This window comes from Solanum verrucosum, unplaced genomic scaffold, assembly GCF_900185275.1.
Source record: "Solanum verrucosum unplaced genomic scaffold, falcon-dt-bn FXZP01000028.1, whole genome shotgun sequence".
NCBI lineage: Eukaryota > Viridiplantae > Streptophyta > Magnoliopsida > Solanales > Solanaceae > Solanum > Solanum verrucosum.
In genome coordinates, this window is record NW_026020183.1 from 1,668,892 (window position 1) to 1,688,905 (window position 20,014).

Sequence of the window (20,014 nt, forward strand, 5' to 3'; positions counted from 1 at the left end):
TTTGTAATTCAAATGTTAATATATTTATATTATGTAAATTAAAATCTTAAATTTAATATTCTAATAATTTTTTCCACAATTAAACTAGGTCCCATTAAACAATAGCGGCCCCATGACCGGCCCGATATGGAACCGGCCAGGCCCAAAAAATTCTGGACTGCTCAGCCCCTTCACAGCCAATTCTTCCCGGTGGCAGCAATTGCAAAGCATAAAACAATATTCTTCCTATTTTGTACCAAAACCAACACCCAGGTCCTTTTCGTAAATACAAAAATCTATTCATATTTATGAATTAATTAAATTAAACAATATTTTTCCCCTAAAAGTAAGCTTCACAAAAGTAGGGTTGATCTCTCGATCAAGGACTCTGCCTTGTTCTCCAAGTTGTCAATTGTAATTTCTCACCTCACGACGCAACTCTGCCATTGCAAATAGAAATCAATGGTTTTCTCTATTTCATGATCGATTCTGAGAAATTCCATGGCTCTACCTCTCGGCAAGCTCACTATCCTCGTTGGTGCTGGTTCGTACTCTCTTGCTCTGTTGTATTGTCGATAGTGACTATTGCTAGAATTTTAGTTGATACTTTACACTCTTGGTGGCGAATTACATGTATTGTGCGTATTATGTTCTCTTTTGTTGGTATCACAAGTTTTGAGTTGCAAATTTAGTGGTTTACTAAAACCCTAAGGGGTCGATTGGTAGCCGGTAAGGAGCCTGGATAAGTAATATCTTTTGTTATGTATAAAATTCAATACACCTAATACATTGTTTGTTTTGCAATTTAGAAACTCGCATAACTAATAAATGTTTAAGTTACTGAGGGAATTCATGTGTTATTGATGGAATAACTAATACATGTTCTGACTTAAAATAATGTACATAGTTTCATCATAACTTATCCCTGTATTTCTAGTACCATAGCTTTAACCAACTACCAGACGTGAATACCTATTTGCAACAGAAGTTCATCAGTTTTTCTAGAAGTTTGTGACCTAGAAATGTCAGCTTTAAATAAAACATCTACCGCCTTTTTTGATGCAAAAGTAGAGTTGCTTTGTCGTATTTGAGATGTGAAAACAACAAATACGTCATAATACATATACCCTTTCCCTAGTCAGGGTGCAATAACCCTTTATTACTTTTTGTGTGTCTTTCATGCCTAAGCAAAGAAGAAGAGTAGAAGGTTTTGGAAAACAAGGTATGATGTGAAAATAAGACAGAAGGAGAATAGCTGGAGGAGATGATAGTGATTTTATACAACTTTTGAAGTTCACATTGAGAGAAAGAACTATTGAAGACATTTTAAGAGTTGCAACTTTATTTTGTTCTGCATAATATTCATTTTAGGAACTAAAATTGATATGTTAAAAAATAAAGTTAATAAGGTAATAACAATGGTATTGGTGGTGTTGAATAACGTATCTCATAATTTGTGCAGGCATTGTTGGGTCAGTACTTGCTAAGGAAGGACGATTGCCAGATGTCTCCGATTTTTTCTCCGGCGCATTTAAGGTCTGGTTGTTATTCACAGTTTAGTGTTTTGAGAGTTTTGGTTGTGTTGTTTCTAGTTTCTCTACCATGTCAATTCGAAATGAGCTAAATCTAATACATTGTATCCTCTGACTGTAGATTGCCTTGAGGCAAATTCGACAAGATAAATCAACCAGTTCAACTCCAAAGCCACGCAATGATTCCTTGCTGCAGCAGGTTTTGCAGTTTCTCTTGCTTGTTCATGTTTGGTGCATATGGTTTTACTCATCTTTGGAATTTGTGTTTGTTCTTAGTTTGTTCATTTTATGATTATGCTGGAGTTAGAAGATTAAAATTTCTTGTAAAGCTAAAGTTTGCATGTCATTCTTGACAATTGGAAATTCGGTTGGGAAGTTTCTTGATGGATTAGGAAGAAGGCGTGGATTATAGAAGATTGATATTCGTATCTGGGGTGTGCCATACACAATATTTTGTCAGTAGGTGTACGACACATATGAGAGTCTGAGAGAGGAGATTAGGACGTCTTTTGATCAGCATAGAAAACTTTAGCATTTTCTTTGGCTGGTTATTTTGTGGAACTAAACTTTGGATGAGATCTGGGAGTAAATTTTGATTACTAACTGAAGGATGGAAAGTAGGTTGTACACAGTGGGAAAGTCCCAATGAATGGTGTAATGAGAAAGGAATGAATCAGCATGTGGAGTATCTCGTTAAGCTGCCAAACAAATGTGGCAAGGAACCTTTGACAATAGAAGCCTGCAATCTAGCTAGGTGATTGTGGAGGTTATTTTGTCAATACAGATGTAGGCTATTAGGAAAGAAGTTGTCTTCCCAATTTAATCAGATATTAATATCATTGCTTTCTGGATGAGAAGACATGATTTGTCCAAGTCTTGGGCCATCTTTTTCTTGATTTTTTTTCGAGAGTATTATGAGATTACCGAGGACATGACCTTAAGATTGAAAGGTATGGAGGACACATATTAGTGTAGAAGGTTAGTAGGTAGTGTAGTGTTGTTTTGCTTAGGGTGGTTGATATCCATAATTATTTATTATTGTTTTCAATACTTTATTCTAGTATTTTGTGTATTGTGTTTCAAGTATTGCACTATTTTGTTGTAGTTGTTGCTTCCTTCTTGTAGACTTTGCACTGTTTCCTTGTGACTCACTATATTTTCTTCTTTGTCTTTGGAATTGCTACATCTGAGCCGAGGGTCTTTCAAAAACAACCTCTCTACCTCCACGAGGTAGTGGTTAGGTCTGCGTACATTCTGCCCTCCCCAGACCCCACATGTGGGATTTCACCGAGTATGATGTTGTGATTGTTGTTTTTCTAGGGTATTATGGTTATTGAAGATAATGATAATTATTGTGGAAACTATTATTTTGAACCAAGAGCTATTTTATTTAGCATTTTGAGCTAAAATTTTCTCAATTCCGATGTCGCTCTTATAACAACTCTCTTATAACAAAAATACCACTTCATGCCTTCTCCTAATGCAGTTATTTGATTAAAATGATAACTTATATGTGTCAGCAATAGTAGTCTCTTTGCAGGGATTTTACTACTAGATGGTTTTCAGTTTTCAAAGTTAAAAAGGTCCATGCCTCATTTCTTGAGGCATATGGCTTACTTGGTTAATGCCCCCTGTTCTAGTTTTGCTTTTTTCTTGGACAAGAGTGTAGGGTGAAGGAGAAATGGGGGAGGTGGATAATTTATTGAGCTAATCGGAGGCATCTTTTACCCCATAGCGAAGAGTTGAACCAAGATTTCAGGATGAACTGGGTTAAGATGTACTACTTGATTTCGACGTAAAGAATTGTCCTCTGCAAACAACATGTTGAATGAATTGGTTGTATATTATGAGATTTTGAAATCTTTTCATCTTTAGGGCTATCATGTTGCGAAGGAAGTTGATGAAAAAAATCTTTACTTCAAACATTGCTCTGAAAATTTATTGGCTTGACTCATTTTTATTTTATATATAATTTTGAATGCTTACATACATACATGCATCATCTTTCTCTCGATTCATCACCTATGTGGGCTGATAATCTGAAGGAGTATTTTATTAAAGAGGAGTTTGGCTAACTTGAGCTATTTTGTGAATAAGGATCTCTAAGCTCAGTAAGCTTGACATTGGCCAAGACATTTACTTGCATCGCATGAACTTAAGATCATGTTTGAGCCCACATTCAGAAATTGAGCTTGCGTAAAACATGCTTATGTTCATGAATTATTCATCTTACCTTTTTTAAATTGAAGTATAAAAAATATACATATATACTATTAAATAAGTTCTTTTAGGTTGTATAATTGATGTGATTTGGTGTTGGGGATTAGAGTGAGTTTTCAGGGACATAAATGATGCGGAAACATCTTGAGATTAACCTTTCCGAACATGTACAAAATTTCATGTCAAAAGGAGATGCTACTCCAACAGTTAAGGAGTATGCAAGGGGGAGAAGTGCATTGTTTTTGAGGTTTTAGGAATAACTTCCAAATTTAAGAGGTTGAGGAATTTGGTCAAGTTGCTCCACAAACAAACAACTTGACAGGATAGACAAGATGTATGGAGATGGTGCCCAGGGAAAACAACATCTTTTCGGTTATGTTGCTCGGACTCCCCAGATTCTCCAAAAGTAGTGTATTTTTGGAGAATCCGACATGGGTGCGGCATTGAAAATGAAGAGTCCACACAACTTAGCTTTTCAGTTAAAGTCCTGTTATGTGAAGCTTCTGATTAGGGAGGAGTCATTTTTTCCACATATCACAGTGTGGATCCCTAGGGTACTGAGAAGTATTTTTTTCACTTGGCTAACTACAAGAGGGGTAATTTTGATGGCGAAAAACTTGAGGAAGAGAAAGATTACTTGTGTAAGTTGGTGCGTCATGTGTAAAGAATCAGGGGACGACGTAAATCACCTCCTTTTGCATTGTCGGATAGCATCTTGTTTATGGTTTGGAATTGAGTAGTTGATGCCCGCCACTGTGAAAGAAACATTGTTTAGCTGAACTTTTAGATGACCGAGTCACCATGATGACGACGCAGTCATATGGACCTTACAGAGAGACGAATAATAGAGCTTTTAATGGAGTAGAGAGGGATTTTGTACACTTGAGGAATGTCCTCTTATCCATTATTTCCTTTTGGTGCATCTGTGAGATTCTTGTTTGTAAAGAACACTCTGTGTCATTCGTAGAAAAATAAAATACTTTCGTTAGGTTTTCTAATTTTTGGTATTCTCCTTGTATACGGGCATGTTTTTGACCGTCATGTAATGAAAGTTTACCTTAATAAAAAAAGATATATTTGAGGGTCATTATCCAATTTTCTGCAACACTTGGAAAACATTTTGATGTACTGTATTCAATTCTAAAATTTGCTTAAGCTATAAAGTCTTAGAATTTTCCAGTAGACCTGAAAATATGCCCATGGATTGATGTTCAAGTTTGAACTCATTTCTAAGCTCGTTCAGTTTATTGACACGAGTCATGCTCAACTCTCAAGATCGATGTGAAGCTTGATTGTCCTTGGAGCTTGACTTTATATGCTACTCGAAGTCAAGCTTGAATATGCAGGTCTTGGGGTTTGGGGTTGGCAGTTCATAGAATTTAACATTATTGGGTGTTGGAGATCACATAACTTACATTCACTAAAACAGATTTTTGTTGATTCCCTTCTTCTCTAAACCATCCTTGTATATTGTTCAATATAATGCTTGTGCAGCTCAAAAGAAAAAGAACACCGATGAGTGTTACAAATAATTATTTGTGCTTTGCATAGTTGCTTTACATTATCACTCCTTTTCTATAAGTGTCAATGTTTGTTCCTTAACAAAAAAGAGTGGTGTAATTGATTTCTAATATCAGCATACCTGCTGCTCTGGAAACAAAAACTTTTTTTAAAGAGTGATTTTCTTTACAGGTTAATAGCTTACGGCAGGAGCTGCAACTCTTGGCTTCAAATAGATCTGTTACAATCGTGACATCAAGTGGATCAGGTTTTTGTTACTACATATCATTAGTTGTATATGGAAGCAATTAAAGGCTCTTTTGTCTTCTGATGGAAACAACAGGACCTTTATGACAGGAGTGTCTTAGGACATATTTATTGTCATTTTCTTAATTTGCCAAGACAAATTGTAGTCTCATTGTCAGTGTACCACATGCCTTGCAAATTAAAATCTCCTTACCTGTAATACTCTTCCATTCTGCTTCATTTATAGCATTACTTCTTGCAGTGACCAATGATATTTGTGATTGTATTTTACGCATTTAACTTGTTTTTTAAATTCTATTCAGGTTCTAGCAGATATACTATAATCATTGTTGTTGTGGTGATGGGGTATGGCTATATTTGGTGGAAGGTAACACCTTTTATTTCTTTCTGCTAGATGGAACTGTATGTCATGATAATGGTGGATGCACAAATTATGTCTTCTAATTCATGTAACTACCCTCCATTTGACGATCAACCACACCGTCCTTATCTCAAGGAATTGAGTGATTGAGTACAGATTGTTTCCTTCCTCCCAAAAGTTTATTGTTCCTAAACTATGCCTTTCAAACAAATTGTTGAATCAAAAGGCAATTGCCATAGCCTATCTTAGGTATATGATTTTAGTCAAATGTGCTGCCCCCCATATATATATAATTATTTTTTTGAAAGAAAAAATGTTTTTATAACCATGGTGTCCGAACCAGCTTCCGCGCACCTCGACTAATTCCACGAGATACCTGCCATTTCCCACCAGCAATAGGTACTAAGTAACCCTGTCTACCAAGCCTACAACATATGGGAAGAAATCACTTAGTGTTTTGTCTTTATTGGGATTTGAACCTGAGACCTCACAGTCCTCAACCCACTTCATTGATCACTATGCCACACCCTTCGGTGCAATATATTTACATTTATATTGGTAAACGAGGTGGAGGTTAATAGTTAAAATTATTTGCCTGCTAGTTCGGATGCCATAGGCTTGAATGTTTTCTAACTGAGTCTTTTTGTCAACGACTGCACCTTAGAATTGACTTGCATGCTTGTAGGGTTGGAAGCTTCCTGAATTTATGTTTGCGACCAGGCGGAGCTTATCTGATGCATGTGGTAGTGTGTCCAAACAGCTTGAGAGTGTATATACATCTATTTCTGTAAGTTCTTATTTCCTGATTTACTGTGCTTATCTATACTATTCTAAAAGCACAAAGTCCCTACACAAAATTTTGGACTTTTTTATTCATAAAAAATAGATTTCATATTGTACACTTGTAATTTAATTGTTTTTCTAATTTTTATGACTTTGAAATCAACTGCTCCCTCTGTCCCAATTTATGTGATGCACTTTGATTGTGCACAAAATTTAAGAAAGAATATTTGTGACTTAAAATCATCTATTAAGGGTAAAATAGAAGGCTTAATGTTTAATTATTTCTAAATATTGAAAAATATCATTCTTTTGGGACAAACTAAAAAGGAAATTGTATCACATAAATTAGGTTGAAGGAGTATAATTTTGGTTATTTATTCTTTCCTTATATTATGTAGAATGTCCTAGTATTTAGGGTTTTCAAAACGACTAAGATTTTACTTTATACAAATCATTTTCTTACTTGAACTATGTAATATAACTATAAGTTCTTTCTTTTATCATGTCATATACATTTATTTGAAGCGAAATTTAGCTCGGTGGGGTCGAAAGTACTTCATTTAATGCACGTGTTATTCTACATTTTAGGTGTTGTAAATACATGATAGTGAATTTACCGGTAGTCAATCTGAATGGATTCATCTATAATGCCAGTTCAATTCAAGTAGCAGTGTTAGGGGAGTTGTAACTTGTAAGCTTCTTAACATTAGAGAATACACGGAGAAAGAGGGAAGAGGAAACAAGTGGGTAGCTAAAACCTTGGGAGCTGAAAGTAACATGGTAAAATTAATTTCTACACAAGCTTATACAAGGGGCTTAAAAGACCAGACATAATTACAAAGGCTGAATAGAGGTGTAGTCTAAATTAATTATGATACTGTACTAATTTTTAACTTTTTTTTTTATCATTATGAAAAAGGAAAGACAATGTTGTTAGAATCTTTCAAATAAAATCTCATTAACCACTTGATCTATTATAAGGTTTACAGTGATAATACTTCATAGTTCCCGATGCTTAGGATTATAATATATTGCGATCATGAAGTATAATTATGTCATATTATATTTGTACTTTGTGTTATTTGACAAATATTTGAAGATTCGTGATAAACGTATTTTTGTGTTACTTGTTTGTTTTCAGGTTGGTCATTTTAGAACTTCACATTGTTGCTTATCAATTTTTAGGAGCTATAGAGCCAACTTCATTCATTTCTAATTCTAATAGACCTAAAGATTCAAAATTTCTTTTGTGTTATTTGACAATTTTTCGAAGAATCATGATGAATTTATTTGTGTTATTAATTTGTTTTCAGTGTAAGGTCACAAAAAGTAACAACAATTTTCTTAATATAATCCCATAGAAGTCCTCAGAAATCACAGTAAGGCATATATGTACTTCTGTTAGGTAGGATTTCTCCTTATTGAGCTTAGCTAGATGAGTTCGATGTTCACCATTTTTGGGAATTTAACCATTTTTTAATATTCTATAATTCAAACACATTATTTAATAACATTTATGTAATTTTTTAAAGTTGTTTTAAATTGATATGAAGGACACGTGCAAAGTGCGTACCCAGAAACTAGTATATTCAAACATGTGAAACTCAGAGTGAGTTGGACAATAGTTACATTGTGAAATTGCCATGTACCATATTAGTGAAGTGGATATTGTGTGCTTGGTGCAAGTCCAATGCCATTGGAAAGTTTCCAAGGGTTATTACCTTAGTTTGTATACGCAGTGGTGAATTCAGACCGTTCTTTGTGGCAGCTCTGTGTCCACGCATCTTGAACTTCACAATTGAGGTTGCACTTCTCTGTTTGTGTGTTACATAACTCTTGTTGATGAAAATAGTCATCAAGCTAGGATGGTTACCTCCCAACTTCGGGCCCTGAAATGACACTTGTGAAACTGCCTTTCACAACAGAATACTCATCAGCCTAGGAATTTGACATTCATACTATAGACTCTTTTTCTTTTGATAATCGTGGTGTGCGGACCAGTTAGTGCGTACCTCAACCAATTCCATGGGTACCTGGTGCCTCTCGTCAGCACATGTGCCAATAACTCTGTTTATCAATGCTTTGGATAAATGGGAAGAAATCATCTAGTGTTTTTGTGTCACCTGAGATTTGAACTTGAAACTTCATTGTTCTCAACCCATTCATTGACCACTAGGATAAACCCTTGGGTAGCATTCCTACAATGACTCCTTATTCTGTTGGTTTTCGTAAAAAGGTGTAGTGCTCTCAAATTGGTGATTATTGGCATGATTTCACTTCTAATATCTAGACACCTATTGTGTATGTGTGCTCATTGACATATGGCACTAGGCCTTGTTAACTTACAAGTAGCAGTTTATTAAGCATGAATGACTGCATGAGCCTTGAATATTTTACCATTATAGAATTTTCTGCAGCTGACTCATGACCCAGAGTTATCTACCGTGACTCGTGAAAAAGAAAAAAGAAAGAAAAATGAACTGCATGGTTCAGGTCATTCTGCATGTGGCTATCACATAAAAGATGCCCAAGGTTTGCTCACTTTCGTAATTATGCAATAGGTCCAATGTACTTGTGTTGTCTATCCCCTGGTGATGAGGGTAGTTAGTAAGGGGTCGTTTGGTAAGGAGTATTACGAGAAATAGTCCATAGATTATGTATGACATTATTTAGTACTATTTTTGGAAGGAATTTTAGGTCACCCTACTAGGATGTATAACTAATACCTCTCATTTGGTGGTATTAGTAATACATGAGATTTAATACCATGAGGTTAATCTATGTAAAGATAAAAATATCCTTCAAATCCTTTTAATTATTTTGTTTAATTTCTTGATTTATGTTTTATATTTGTACTAGTAAATTTATTTAAATAAATTAGATTACAAATTTTATTATTTAGAGAGAGTTGTTTGTTGTTAAATAAATCCAATACAAATCAATATAATATTTGAAATGTGAGTTGTTTAATATTTAATAATTGAAAAAGCAAATATATTACTACATGACGTTTGTAATCTTAATTGAATGTATTATTTGTTGATATATATATGTTTTTCTAATTATTTGTATTTTGAACAATTTATAAAATTGCATACATATTAAAACTACAACTTGCAATTTTTATGTGTAAATGTAGATGGTTTATTCGATTTTACGATTGCTTACCATCTTTTCGGTTTTAAAAGTTGATGGTCTATTTTTTTAAATTGAAAATTGATGTTTTGTGATTGATCAATTTATTAAGATGACAATTATTTACCCTTAAACCATTCAAGTGAGAAAATAGCAAACATGTGAACAAAATTGTTCTTCTCCTAGCTAGTTAGAAGGCCATAAAAAAATAATATTGTCTAGCAATTATCTACCTTGACCCAATTACATGAAATAGAAAATGCCATAATAATTCAAGGGTATAATTGGAATTAAGCTTTCTATATAAACCAAAAACACAAGATGAGGTGGGAAGCAATGAACCAAACACTTGGAAAAAAATAAACCCTGCATTACTAATCCTTGCACTACTAATCCATGCATTACTAATCCCTCCGTTATTAATCTTTGTACGAAACGACCCCTAAGCGTGCTGGAGAGATGTCTGTTAAGACTATGGCCATTGCTTGCTTGCCTGGTGTAATATTTATGTTCCATGAGATACTTTACCTTTTCTTCTATGTTTTAGTGTCTTTAAAATTTATTTTGTTCCTTTATGTTGCCAGGCCACAAAGCGCCATTTAGCTTCACGAATTGATCGCGTGGATACTAAAATTGATGATTGTGTGGATAATACTGCTGCAACAAGAGACGAGGTGAGACCAATAATGGCTTGTACATTTAGTTAAGTTGAAGCTTTGAGATTTCTTGTAATTGATGCAGCATCATTAAATGTATAGGTTTCTGAAATTCGAGGAAAAGTGAGAACATTTGGTGAGGATGTCCAGTCAGTTCATCTTGTTGTCCAATCATTGGTGAGAAGATCTTCCATCCATCAGCATTTCCATATGTATTTTGTTTTCACTTTATTGTGCCAATTAAGCTTTTCTTCTTACACAGAAGGTTTTTGCTCTCATATTGCGTGTTTTCCACTTCATTCGGTTACATTAGGGCTTTATACAGCTCTACTTTTCGTTAGCAAAATTTGATTGTCTTGTGGAACTGAAAACCGCCTTTTCTTATATGACCAGGAGACAAAAATTAGTAGAATTGAAGGGAGACAGGTACTTGAATTGTCTTTGCTAATTTCATAATTTTGATTTAGCTTAAATTATGTCCATGTTATAGTCATGGTGGTATTATGATCTGTTGTGTAGAATGAAACAAACTATGGTGTGGGAAAGTTGCTTTCTTTTGCGAGGAGCATTGAAACTAGTAGACCCAAGGAGCAGATTGAGGTATGACTTGTCTTAATGTTTGATATCTTTTTTCCCTATGTTTTTCTTCTAACTATAGTGTTTTCAATGTGTAGGCACCTCCATCTAGCTCATCTAGACCTGCCCTTGAATTACCATCAGTAGCTTCCTCAGCACAGGTAGAGACTGAAACTATTTTTACATTGCTGGGTCAATAGTTTCATTGTTTATAGTTAGAAGGGCTTATCGTGCCGCAGACCTAGTTCTTCATCCTTCTCTTGTTTGTCTGTCTTTTTATGGTATTCCTCTCCTGGGGAGTTTAAAAAGTTAAATTATCTACTTATATTGCAAGACCAAATTGGTTATGACTTGTCAACGCATGTCTTCAGTCATGTGGACAGGCTGACTATGCTGCCTTTGTATAAACAGATTCATAGACCTGGCAAATTTTACATTGTAGATTGATTTCTTTACTTTTTATATTGGGTTTTCAGTTCTTTTGCATGCCAATCTTGTGATAACTATGCACTGTCTAGTAATAACCTGCATTTTGCTTTCTTGATTTTCTTCTGCAGGCTGGGTCTTTGCCTCCAAGTTTATCAGTCGAATCATCATCTCCATCTGCTTCTAGTGTATCTCCGAAGGTTAGTTAGTTGGTTAGTCTTGGCAGTGATTTACTGCCCCATTTAAGAGTTTATTAGCTTTATAGCAGTGTTTTTGCTAGCAAAATTCTAACTTGGCTTCGACTGGATACACCACGACACTGGGGCCTTCCCAGAGTGTAAGTAGCTTATAGAAGTATTTTCAACCTTGGTCTGAACAGTCAGAATACTTCAGAAGTTAAGGTCTTCCAATAGTTTGTTGGAGCTGGATAATATGCTAGCTATAAATTGTTGGTGTGTTAATTTGGCTTGCACCATGATGAAAGCAAAAAGGGTCTCAGTATCTTTGAAACCTGCTGTTTCCAATTTTGGTGTTCAACAAAAAGGATTAGTTGAAGGTGTTTCTGATAAAACTCTTTATCATCTTCGACTTCTAATTAAAAGAACTAATCCTCTTTTAAACTTTTGCAGCGTCCTTTGCATGGTGCTGTATCTGCCTCAGGCCTTAAGGTAGTAATAATTTTCTTTTAAGTTCTAAACTTTAACCATGGCTATGCAGTTCTGAAATTAGTTCCTTTTTGTTTTCGTCTCTTTAGGAGCTTGGAGGTATATCAGATATAGTCCAAGTGTCAAGTGAAAGCAGCCCTCAGGTTTCCAATGCTGTTTTCACCTCAGAACAGAGGAGCAATGAGAACTCTGGTTTTGGTAGCGTGTTTGGGCGTAATTTTGCAGGCAGTGGTGCTTCTCTTCTCACAAGAAGCCGCAGTGCTATGCAGAGTTTTAAGTGAGGTGGTTCACCAATCATTAAAATAATTGAACTTCTCTATGGTATATATTAAAAGTAGTGTTGCTGCTGAGCATCTATCTTGGCTCAGGGAGTATTTTGCCATTTTTTTATGGCTGCTGAATTTTGTAGAGCCAATATTTAATGAGGTACTTAGGATACATGTGTACGTTCATGCTAGAAATTGTTTACCTACCTTTAGATAAGCTGAAGAAAGGAAAAACAGGAAATTGGATGAAGGGATCTTCATGTCAATTTATCTCCTTCATAAAAAAATGATCCGCTGTTTTCTGCATATTAATTTTGTCTGCAGCTTGTCGTACCTAGGTCTTTACTTTCTATCTGTTGGATTTGATTTGTTGCTTCTGGGCCCTGTAGTACTTAGACCTTGAGCAGTTCTCTGTTTCGATGATTCTGGCCAAATGCATAGTCCAGGAATGGGTACTGTCGTCTGTTTATGATACAAATGGTACTCAAATATGCTGCAGTGGAGATGATGGTCTGAATCCATCATTGGTGAGCGTTTGTGAAATCCTGTGGTGTCAAACGCTCATGCAGGGTGAACCTTAAGCATGGGTCACTTGTTGATTGGTAATTTGGTAAAATTGTTCACAGAAACTGTCCTTCCTACCGTTTCATATGCAAAACTACTTTTCCCTATTATCAATAATATAAATAAATGGACTCAACTCGTTTCCTTGAGCTCTCTTTAATGGCTCTTAGCAGCAATTCAATAAAACCAACACAAAAGCAGAAAACGGAAAAGCAACTACAATGCCATCCTGTCATTTGGTATGCTCTATCTAATAACATAATATAAAAAACAGATTGCAGATCCAAGGGCCTTGACTTGATGCCATCTAACACCCCCACAAAACTCTCATCAAGGAAGAAGTAGAATGAGAAACTGTGAGTTATGAAACAATGAAAATAAAGAGGCCCTGAAGAGTTGTATGTATCAAACTAGCGAATATGCAGGATCGGATCAACCTTTTGAATTTGAAACTTAAAACTCTTTATTTGATGAAGTTTGATCTTGTTGAATACGTGCTGAAATCGATCAACTATAGGATTGTAGGACTGATTTTGATCGTCCTAGCTAATTCATGTCTTGTCAATGTTTAGAATCTAAAATGAAGAAAATTGTAAGGTATCTTCTCTTAACACACGTTTCACTAGCACATATTGCCTCCCCTTCTTAATATGTTTATCTCATTCACCACCGTACTAATATTCCATCAAGAATCTTATTCATGGCCATTGGATCAGTTCCCATCACTACTGGAACTAGGTGGTTAAAAATGCAGAATTCAGCTATGATATTTGAACCATCTTGTATCCTCCTTGCTTCAGTCTTGAGCATGCACCAGATCTTAACCAGCCCTCAAACCTTACGCCTATAGCCTACAAAGAATATCTGAGGCCAGTGAATGTTTTGAAGCCAACAATACCTTACTTTGGCCAAAATATATGTTAATCCTTTAAGTAAACACCGTACGTACTCCATGCATTACTATGTTTCTTCTTTTTCAGAGCTGCCATAAAATAAGAGTAGAATCTGCTTTCAATATTGGCTTGAGCTTGTATGGGCAATCAATAGTCCACCATTTGATCACTGCTGCTTGATGAACTTGTACAAAATTAAAGGAACCGGATGCCTGGATCCGAGCTGATGTAAAAAACTCCATGTTTTGGCTACGTGAGAGACGTTTCTTGATGAGGATCTCTGCAGCACAGACATCTAGATATCATCATATATAGAGATGCCAATCCTAGATAATACTTTATCAATAAGAATTTTATATTTTCATAGACCTACAAAAGCAACCCTTCAATTCATAAATTTTGATAATATTATGAGCCTTCTATCTAATTACTAGATGTGCATGGCCCGTGCCAGTATGGGCCCAACATGTTATTTGGTGTATCCTTGAAATTATGAAACGACTTAAAAGAAAAATCAAACTTTGATTTGTCTATTATTTTGATAATATTTAATTGCATCTATGTCAGAAGTAATGGTATCTTAGATCAAATGTACATATGATATGAGAAGCTAAGAGAATACTATTTTTCCAATTTAATTGGATGAACCGTAGCAGCACTTGAAGTGTAATTTTTTAAAATATGCTTATTAAAAGGAAAAAGTTTATTGCTAAAATACCCAGAAACCTTCACACTTAGAAAAAGAAGTACTAAACTCCCATACATATATGGATATACAAGTTGGCACAACGCTTTCGCTTTAAATTTTTTTCGCTCATTTGAACTTTTGTTCTTCTTGGCATCTGTTATTTTGGCACAAGTCTTTTTGGTTCTTAAAAAGAAAAAGTCTGAGAAGGTTAAAAATGAGAAATGGATCGACTCTGAAGATGAATAAAGGATAAATTCAATTTTAACAATTTTCGTGATTTCTGTTTCCTCATCAACCATGAAATATAGAGGCATAATTCTCATTCCGCCTTTGCTAATGAATCTTCTCAATGTTTTTAGCAATTACAACTCTCACTTTCTTACCGTTCTCTTCATTTAATATGCACAGAGAAGAACCTGAAAGAAATGTACAAAAATTTTAAAAGCAATGTTAAAAAATTCACCAAGATGTGAGACCCTTGACAACCCAAATTTCGCTCACTTCCACTTCCATACTCAGCTCCAAGATCAAAGTGTCTTGCACAACAGGCAAAAATTTAATTAGTAACTAATACATACAACAATAAGGAGAACCAAAATTATCTTCTCCATGAAATTATTTACACCAGATAGAGAACATAATTTTAGTCTCAAGTCCATATTCCATACTATACAAACTAACTTGCAAAACACTACTGCCAAGAAAAAGAATAATACATGGAGCACCTTCATCAATTATTTTTCTGGTGTAGTCGACATTTAAATCTATAAATATGGAATACAACAAGGAAAATGTAGAAAGTGAATACACAAAATAATAATTATCGATTCTAATGAAATAGTTAATCCAATCAAGTATCTAAGAAGAGGTATCAGCTAATGTTTTCACAATTTTAGAGAAGTTCCTAAATATCATTTTTTTCAAGCTATACATCCCTACATTGTGATGAAAGAATAACGCAGAAGCTCTGACTCAATGTGTATAGAATCTAACAAGCCAAGATTGGAGAAGAACACAAAGAAAATATAGCAATATATAGAAACCACTTCAACACTAAAAATATTACAAATATGAAAAGAAATGAAACAAATTAAAGAAGACCGAGAGAAAGTGATAATGAAATGAAAAGGAGAAGCTAAAAGTGTTTGTGGCCCACAAGAGAGGATCTTCATAGCGACTATATGTACATTTATTACCTTTAAATCAATATTTAATAACAAAGACGTTTAGATCAATTAATAACAGAGACTAATAGATAACAAATAAATGGAAAGCATACATCTAAAGCAAGATTGCTTTCTGGAACCATTCAAAATGGTAAAGAAGATGAAGAAACATGCTTGAAAGAGAAAAGACTAAAGTAGGAATTGCAAATTTTGCTACATGCAGTTTCATTTGTCTTTGATGTTCCTTCAGCCTTAAAATTTTAAATCTTATATTTGAATGCAATAGGGTTCAGGCCTCTAAAATTCTTGTTTAATGCAAATTATAGAGTTAGCAAAGTCATCCCAAAAATTTTTACCCTCCATCAATACCTCAAGTTTACGGCTAAGTTTTTTGACCAAGCATTTGGTTAGGTCTTCAAAATTATCAACTTGAAGAGTTCGAACTACTAACCTGGGCTAAATCAAGTGGCAAAAGAGCTGAATAACATCTTTGTTAGTTCCCTATGATGGATCTCCTCTATGAGCATAGTTGTACCGGCTGATAATTTCAAAAAGCTTTCTTTGCAGTCACCAAAAAACACAAAAGTAAGGAAGATACTTCCTGCAATTATAATCTCATCTAAGTTCAATTGCAGGTACCTAAGTAGACTGACCTTTTATAATCCTTTTGCTGGTGTGGATGGCTTAATTTTCAACTCTGAGTAAACCAATCAGAAGCTATCAAACAAAGGTTCGAAGTACAATTAGCATAATCATCTACACCAATAATGTTATATTAATCTCTTCTGATTTTCTTCCCCCTATTATTTAATTAATTGATAACTTGAAGTTATATGAATGTTGCCTAACCAAATAAAATAATTTTAAAAAAAATAACACCAATAAACGAGATCACCTAACTTTTGATTTTATGCATTTCATACAATCAAGACCAATCTCTTAAATATTATTTACTCTATGTTCGTCTGAATCAATAGTTTTTTTCCATTAAGTGTTCATTAAAATCTTAATGTTAGAAGTATATTCATTTATTCTACAATCATAAGTAGACTGACGTTTTACAACTCTTTGAAAGGTGTGGACGATTCAATTTTCTGAAGATTCAGACGCAATACCTGTTTTCCTGTATATTTTCATGTGGTGAATGTTTTGCATAGTCATTTGGTGATGAAGGAGTAAGCACAACAACTAAGAAATAAAATAAGAGTGACAAATGTATGATTGACGCGAGTAATTTTTAGCCAGTCCGTAATTTTTTAATAATAGCAGCCAGTTGAGATATTAGGTTTTCTAATTTACTGCTATTGCCTTCCTTCCGGAGTTCCCAAACTGAAAAAATAGCAAGCATAGATGTGACGTAGCCTTTCTTCCGTGATGAACTGTTGGCACCAGTCCTACATTTTGTCTCTGTGGACCGAGGAGGAAAGGGACTTGGTGGGAAGAGGAGTGTACCATGATAGAAGCAAGGAGATCAACCTCTTTCAAATATACAACATGGATTCTGGCAATGTAGTTGAACTCTCATGTCGATCCGAATGAATCATCCTTTCCACGGAGGTGAATCTTTACCTACAAACTAAGTAATAGTGTTTCTTTCGTTCTTGCCTGTAAATTTTCCAAATTTCTTAAACTTTTTAGCTGGATCAACTCAGACATCCTTTTCTAATCGCTACATAAATTTTATTGTGCAACTTAACCACCCAATAGATATCATGTGATAAATAAAAGATGCTCAAACCTAGTGATAACTTGTCTACAAATATTCAAATTAACAATTCAAATATTAGAAAGAACTAAAGTGAAAATTGCTGCTCCAATATCAAGTAAAATTGCAAAATATATATTTGGAGGGTTTGTATATGCGAAAAATTCCTTGCCTAAAAATCCATCTTCTTTCGATCTAAATGTCCTTTGTTGTCAAACATTTTCTTCTTCAACACATAAGAGAGTATAAGAATCAAAATAAAAAAATCAAGTTTTGTGTGTCAAAAACTTATTTTAGATGTATTAAATAGTTTGGAAGAGTAGTCATGCTTTGGGCATCAATTTGTTCTATATAAAATTATTTAAAAGAGTAGCTATGCTCTTCGCATCAATTTGTTTTTACTATTACAAAGTAAAGATGTTTATCAAAGACAAATGACTATCTACCTTCATGTAAAGCAGAACTACAAAAGACTATCTCACTATTCATTTAACTAAACTTTTAGTGGCAATGCTTAGCCTCACTTACTAATAAAAATTAAGGGAAAACAGTTTGGTATGAAATTTTATTAGGTTTCTCCTTTAACATGTCCACACATAAAAGCTTTTATAAATATTAGCTCAAATAGTTGGACTTTTTGGTGTTTATAACTTCAAAGCATGTCTTTGTCCCCTCATCACACCAAGTGTGTCAAGCACAGACTCACAAACATATGCTCATACAAGCTCTGTCCTAAAAGCGCACATTTACACCCCTATCTGTATGGCACCAGGAAGCTGCAACCCAATTAATAGTTGTATAAAAAACTACAATAGATATTCAATATTGGTATAACTGCATCTTCTTGATGTTCTTTCTATAAAATATATTACTTCCTCAAAAGAAGGATTGCAATAGATGTTCAATAATGTTGATACCTAATTAATGTTCAGCTACAAAGTCTACATCATTTTGATCGGATGTTCTTTGTGTGACAACTTCTTTTCTTACTTTTTCTTTCTCAATTAGGACCAATGTTTGAACTGTGCTCTAGATTCTCCTCGAGTTCATACTTTTTCTCCCTGTGACTTGTGAGAATGAAAAATATTTGTGTTGCATCTCAATGTTTGTACATTAACATTGAGAAATGCATATTAATTGAGTTCAACTCGACTAATCGAGAATGCAAATGAACCAAACAGATTCTAATCGATCAAGAATTAGTTAAATAATAAGCCGAGAATATATAACAAAAAGAAAATAATGAATCACAAAAGTGAAAAATGTTGTCTAATCTCTCATAAACTTATCAAAATTATGGAGAAAGGAAGGGGCAGGAAAATCACCAAAAGTGACTATCGGCTAACACGTAGTACTAACCTTTAGGAGAAAGAAAGAAAGGGGCAGAAAAATGTTGTCTAATAGAGCCTTTTTGTATTATCATTGAATTCTTCCTAATACCATATATGCCTATGAAATTGAGACAAAATAGTGAATTAGTACATGCATGTGCAAAATCAGTTAAAGAAGAGCGCCAAAAGCTCACAAGGTTTCCAGTGAGTTTTACTTCATTCTCTTTCTTTCTTTGTTGCACCCATTTCATAGTGATGGAGAACCTGTAACTTTTTTCTAATTCCGCGTTAAAAACACATACGAAGTAAAAGACAACATCAACAACTCAGAAAAAGTAAAATAATTAAACCCAAACACTGGAAGGGGGAAACCCAAAAAATTATGATTAGAATGAAAAATTACCTCCAATTTCAATAGCCAAATGTAAAATTTCATTACCAGCTCGAAACTCGAATCACTCTCCTCTAATTTTCCATCAATTTTCTCTTACTCTCCGAAAATGCCATACCTCCATTTCAAAATCTCTTCTTCTCCTTCTCCACCAAGAGTGAGAATATGAGGAATGAAAAAAATAATTAAAGTTAAAAATGAAAAGGAATCAAAATAACATACCGTAGGATGCAGAAGGACATATGTAGTACACGTGTTTATTTAACAGTAATAGAGCTCAATGGTATAGTACAATTTTCAATTCTCTTGGTACAACTTTTTAGAGTTGTGTTAGTACTTTCCCTTGTTGGCTTATATGTAAGGGTTGCAATTTAGGTTGCTTTTGGTACAACTCTTTTATGCTGTGTTTGTACACCGTAAGTGTCATTTCTAAATAAGAGTAGAGTAATATCTAAGTAGTTCCCAAGCACTATGATGTACATTCGAATTTGGGTACATCCTATGTCTTTTACTTGAAGTTATATGTGTTTCTACGCTAGTTTTAATATTAGAATGTTATTTTGTAGATTTTACAACTCAAGACAGCCAAAAGGAGATTATTTTTTGGAAACTGTGAAGCGGGCCCTACCACGTATACAGTTTGTGAAACCACGCTCTCTCTTACAAAACAACGAAATTAAATGGTTCGAATCTAAATTGATTTTAGGATGTACACCTAATTTTCCTGGGATTGTAGTTCAATCGGTCAAGAGAACCAGGCTTTTCCAAAGAATTACTGCAACTTTCCCACTCCCTTTGATTATCATATACAAAAAGGTCTCTTCCACTTTCCTACCATATGATACTTAGTCATTTCTGCCTCGCTGCGGGTCAGCACCTCCGAAAGAAATGGAGGACTTCATTCAGTGAC

General features: G+C 34.4%; 1 protein-coding gene across 1 annotated transcript; it reads left to right on the forward strand.

The window, feature by feature from the left end:
• Positions 1-431: 431 nt before the first annotated feature.
• LOC125829268 (uncharacterized) lies at positions 432-12,643 on the forward strand. The gene is made up of 14 exons (XM_049508519.1): positions 432-523; positions 1,442-1,515; positions 1,633-1,710; positions 5,424-5,499; positions 5,801-5,865; positions 6,545-6,646; positions 10,362-10,451; positions 10,536-10,610; positions 10,827-10,859; positions 10,953-11,033; positions 11,108-11,170; positions 11,567-11,635; positions 12,065-12,103; positions 12,190-12,643. Exons 1-14 carry the CDS (start codon positions 481-483, stop codon positions 12,379-12,381), a joined length of 1,080 nt encoding a protein of 359 aa, XP_049364476.1. The 5' UTR covers positions 432-480; the 3' UTR covers positions 12,382-12,643.
• Positions 12,644-20,014: the final 7,371 nt, after the last annotated feature.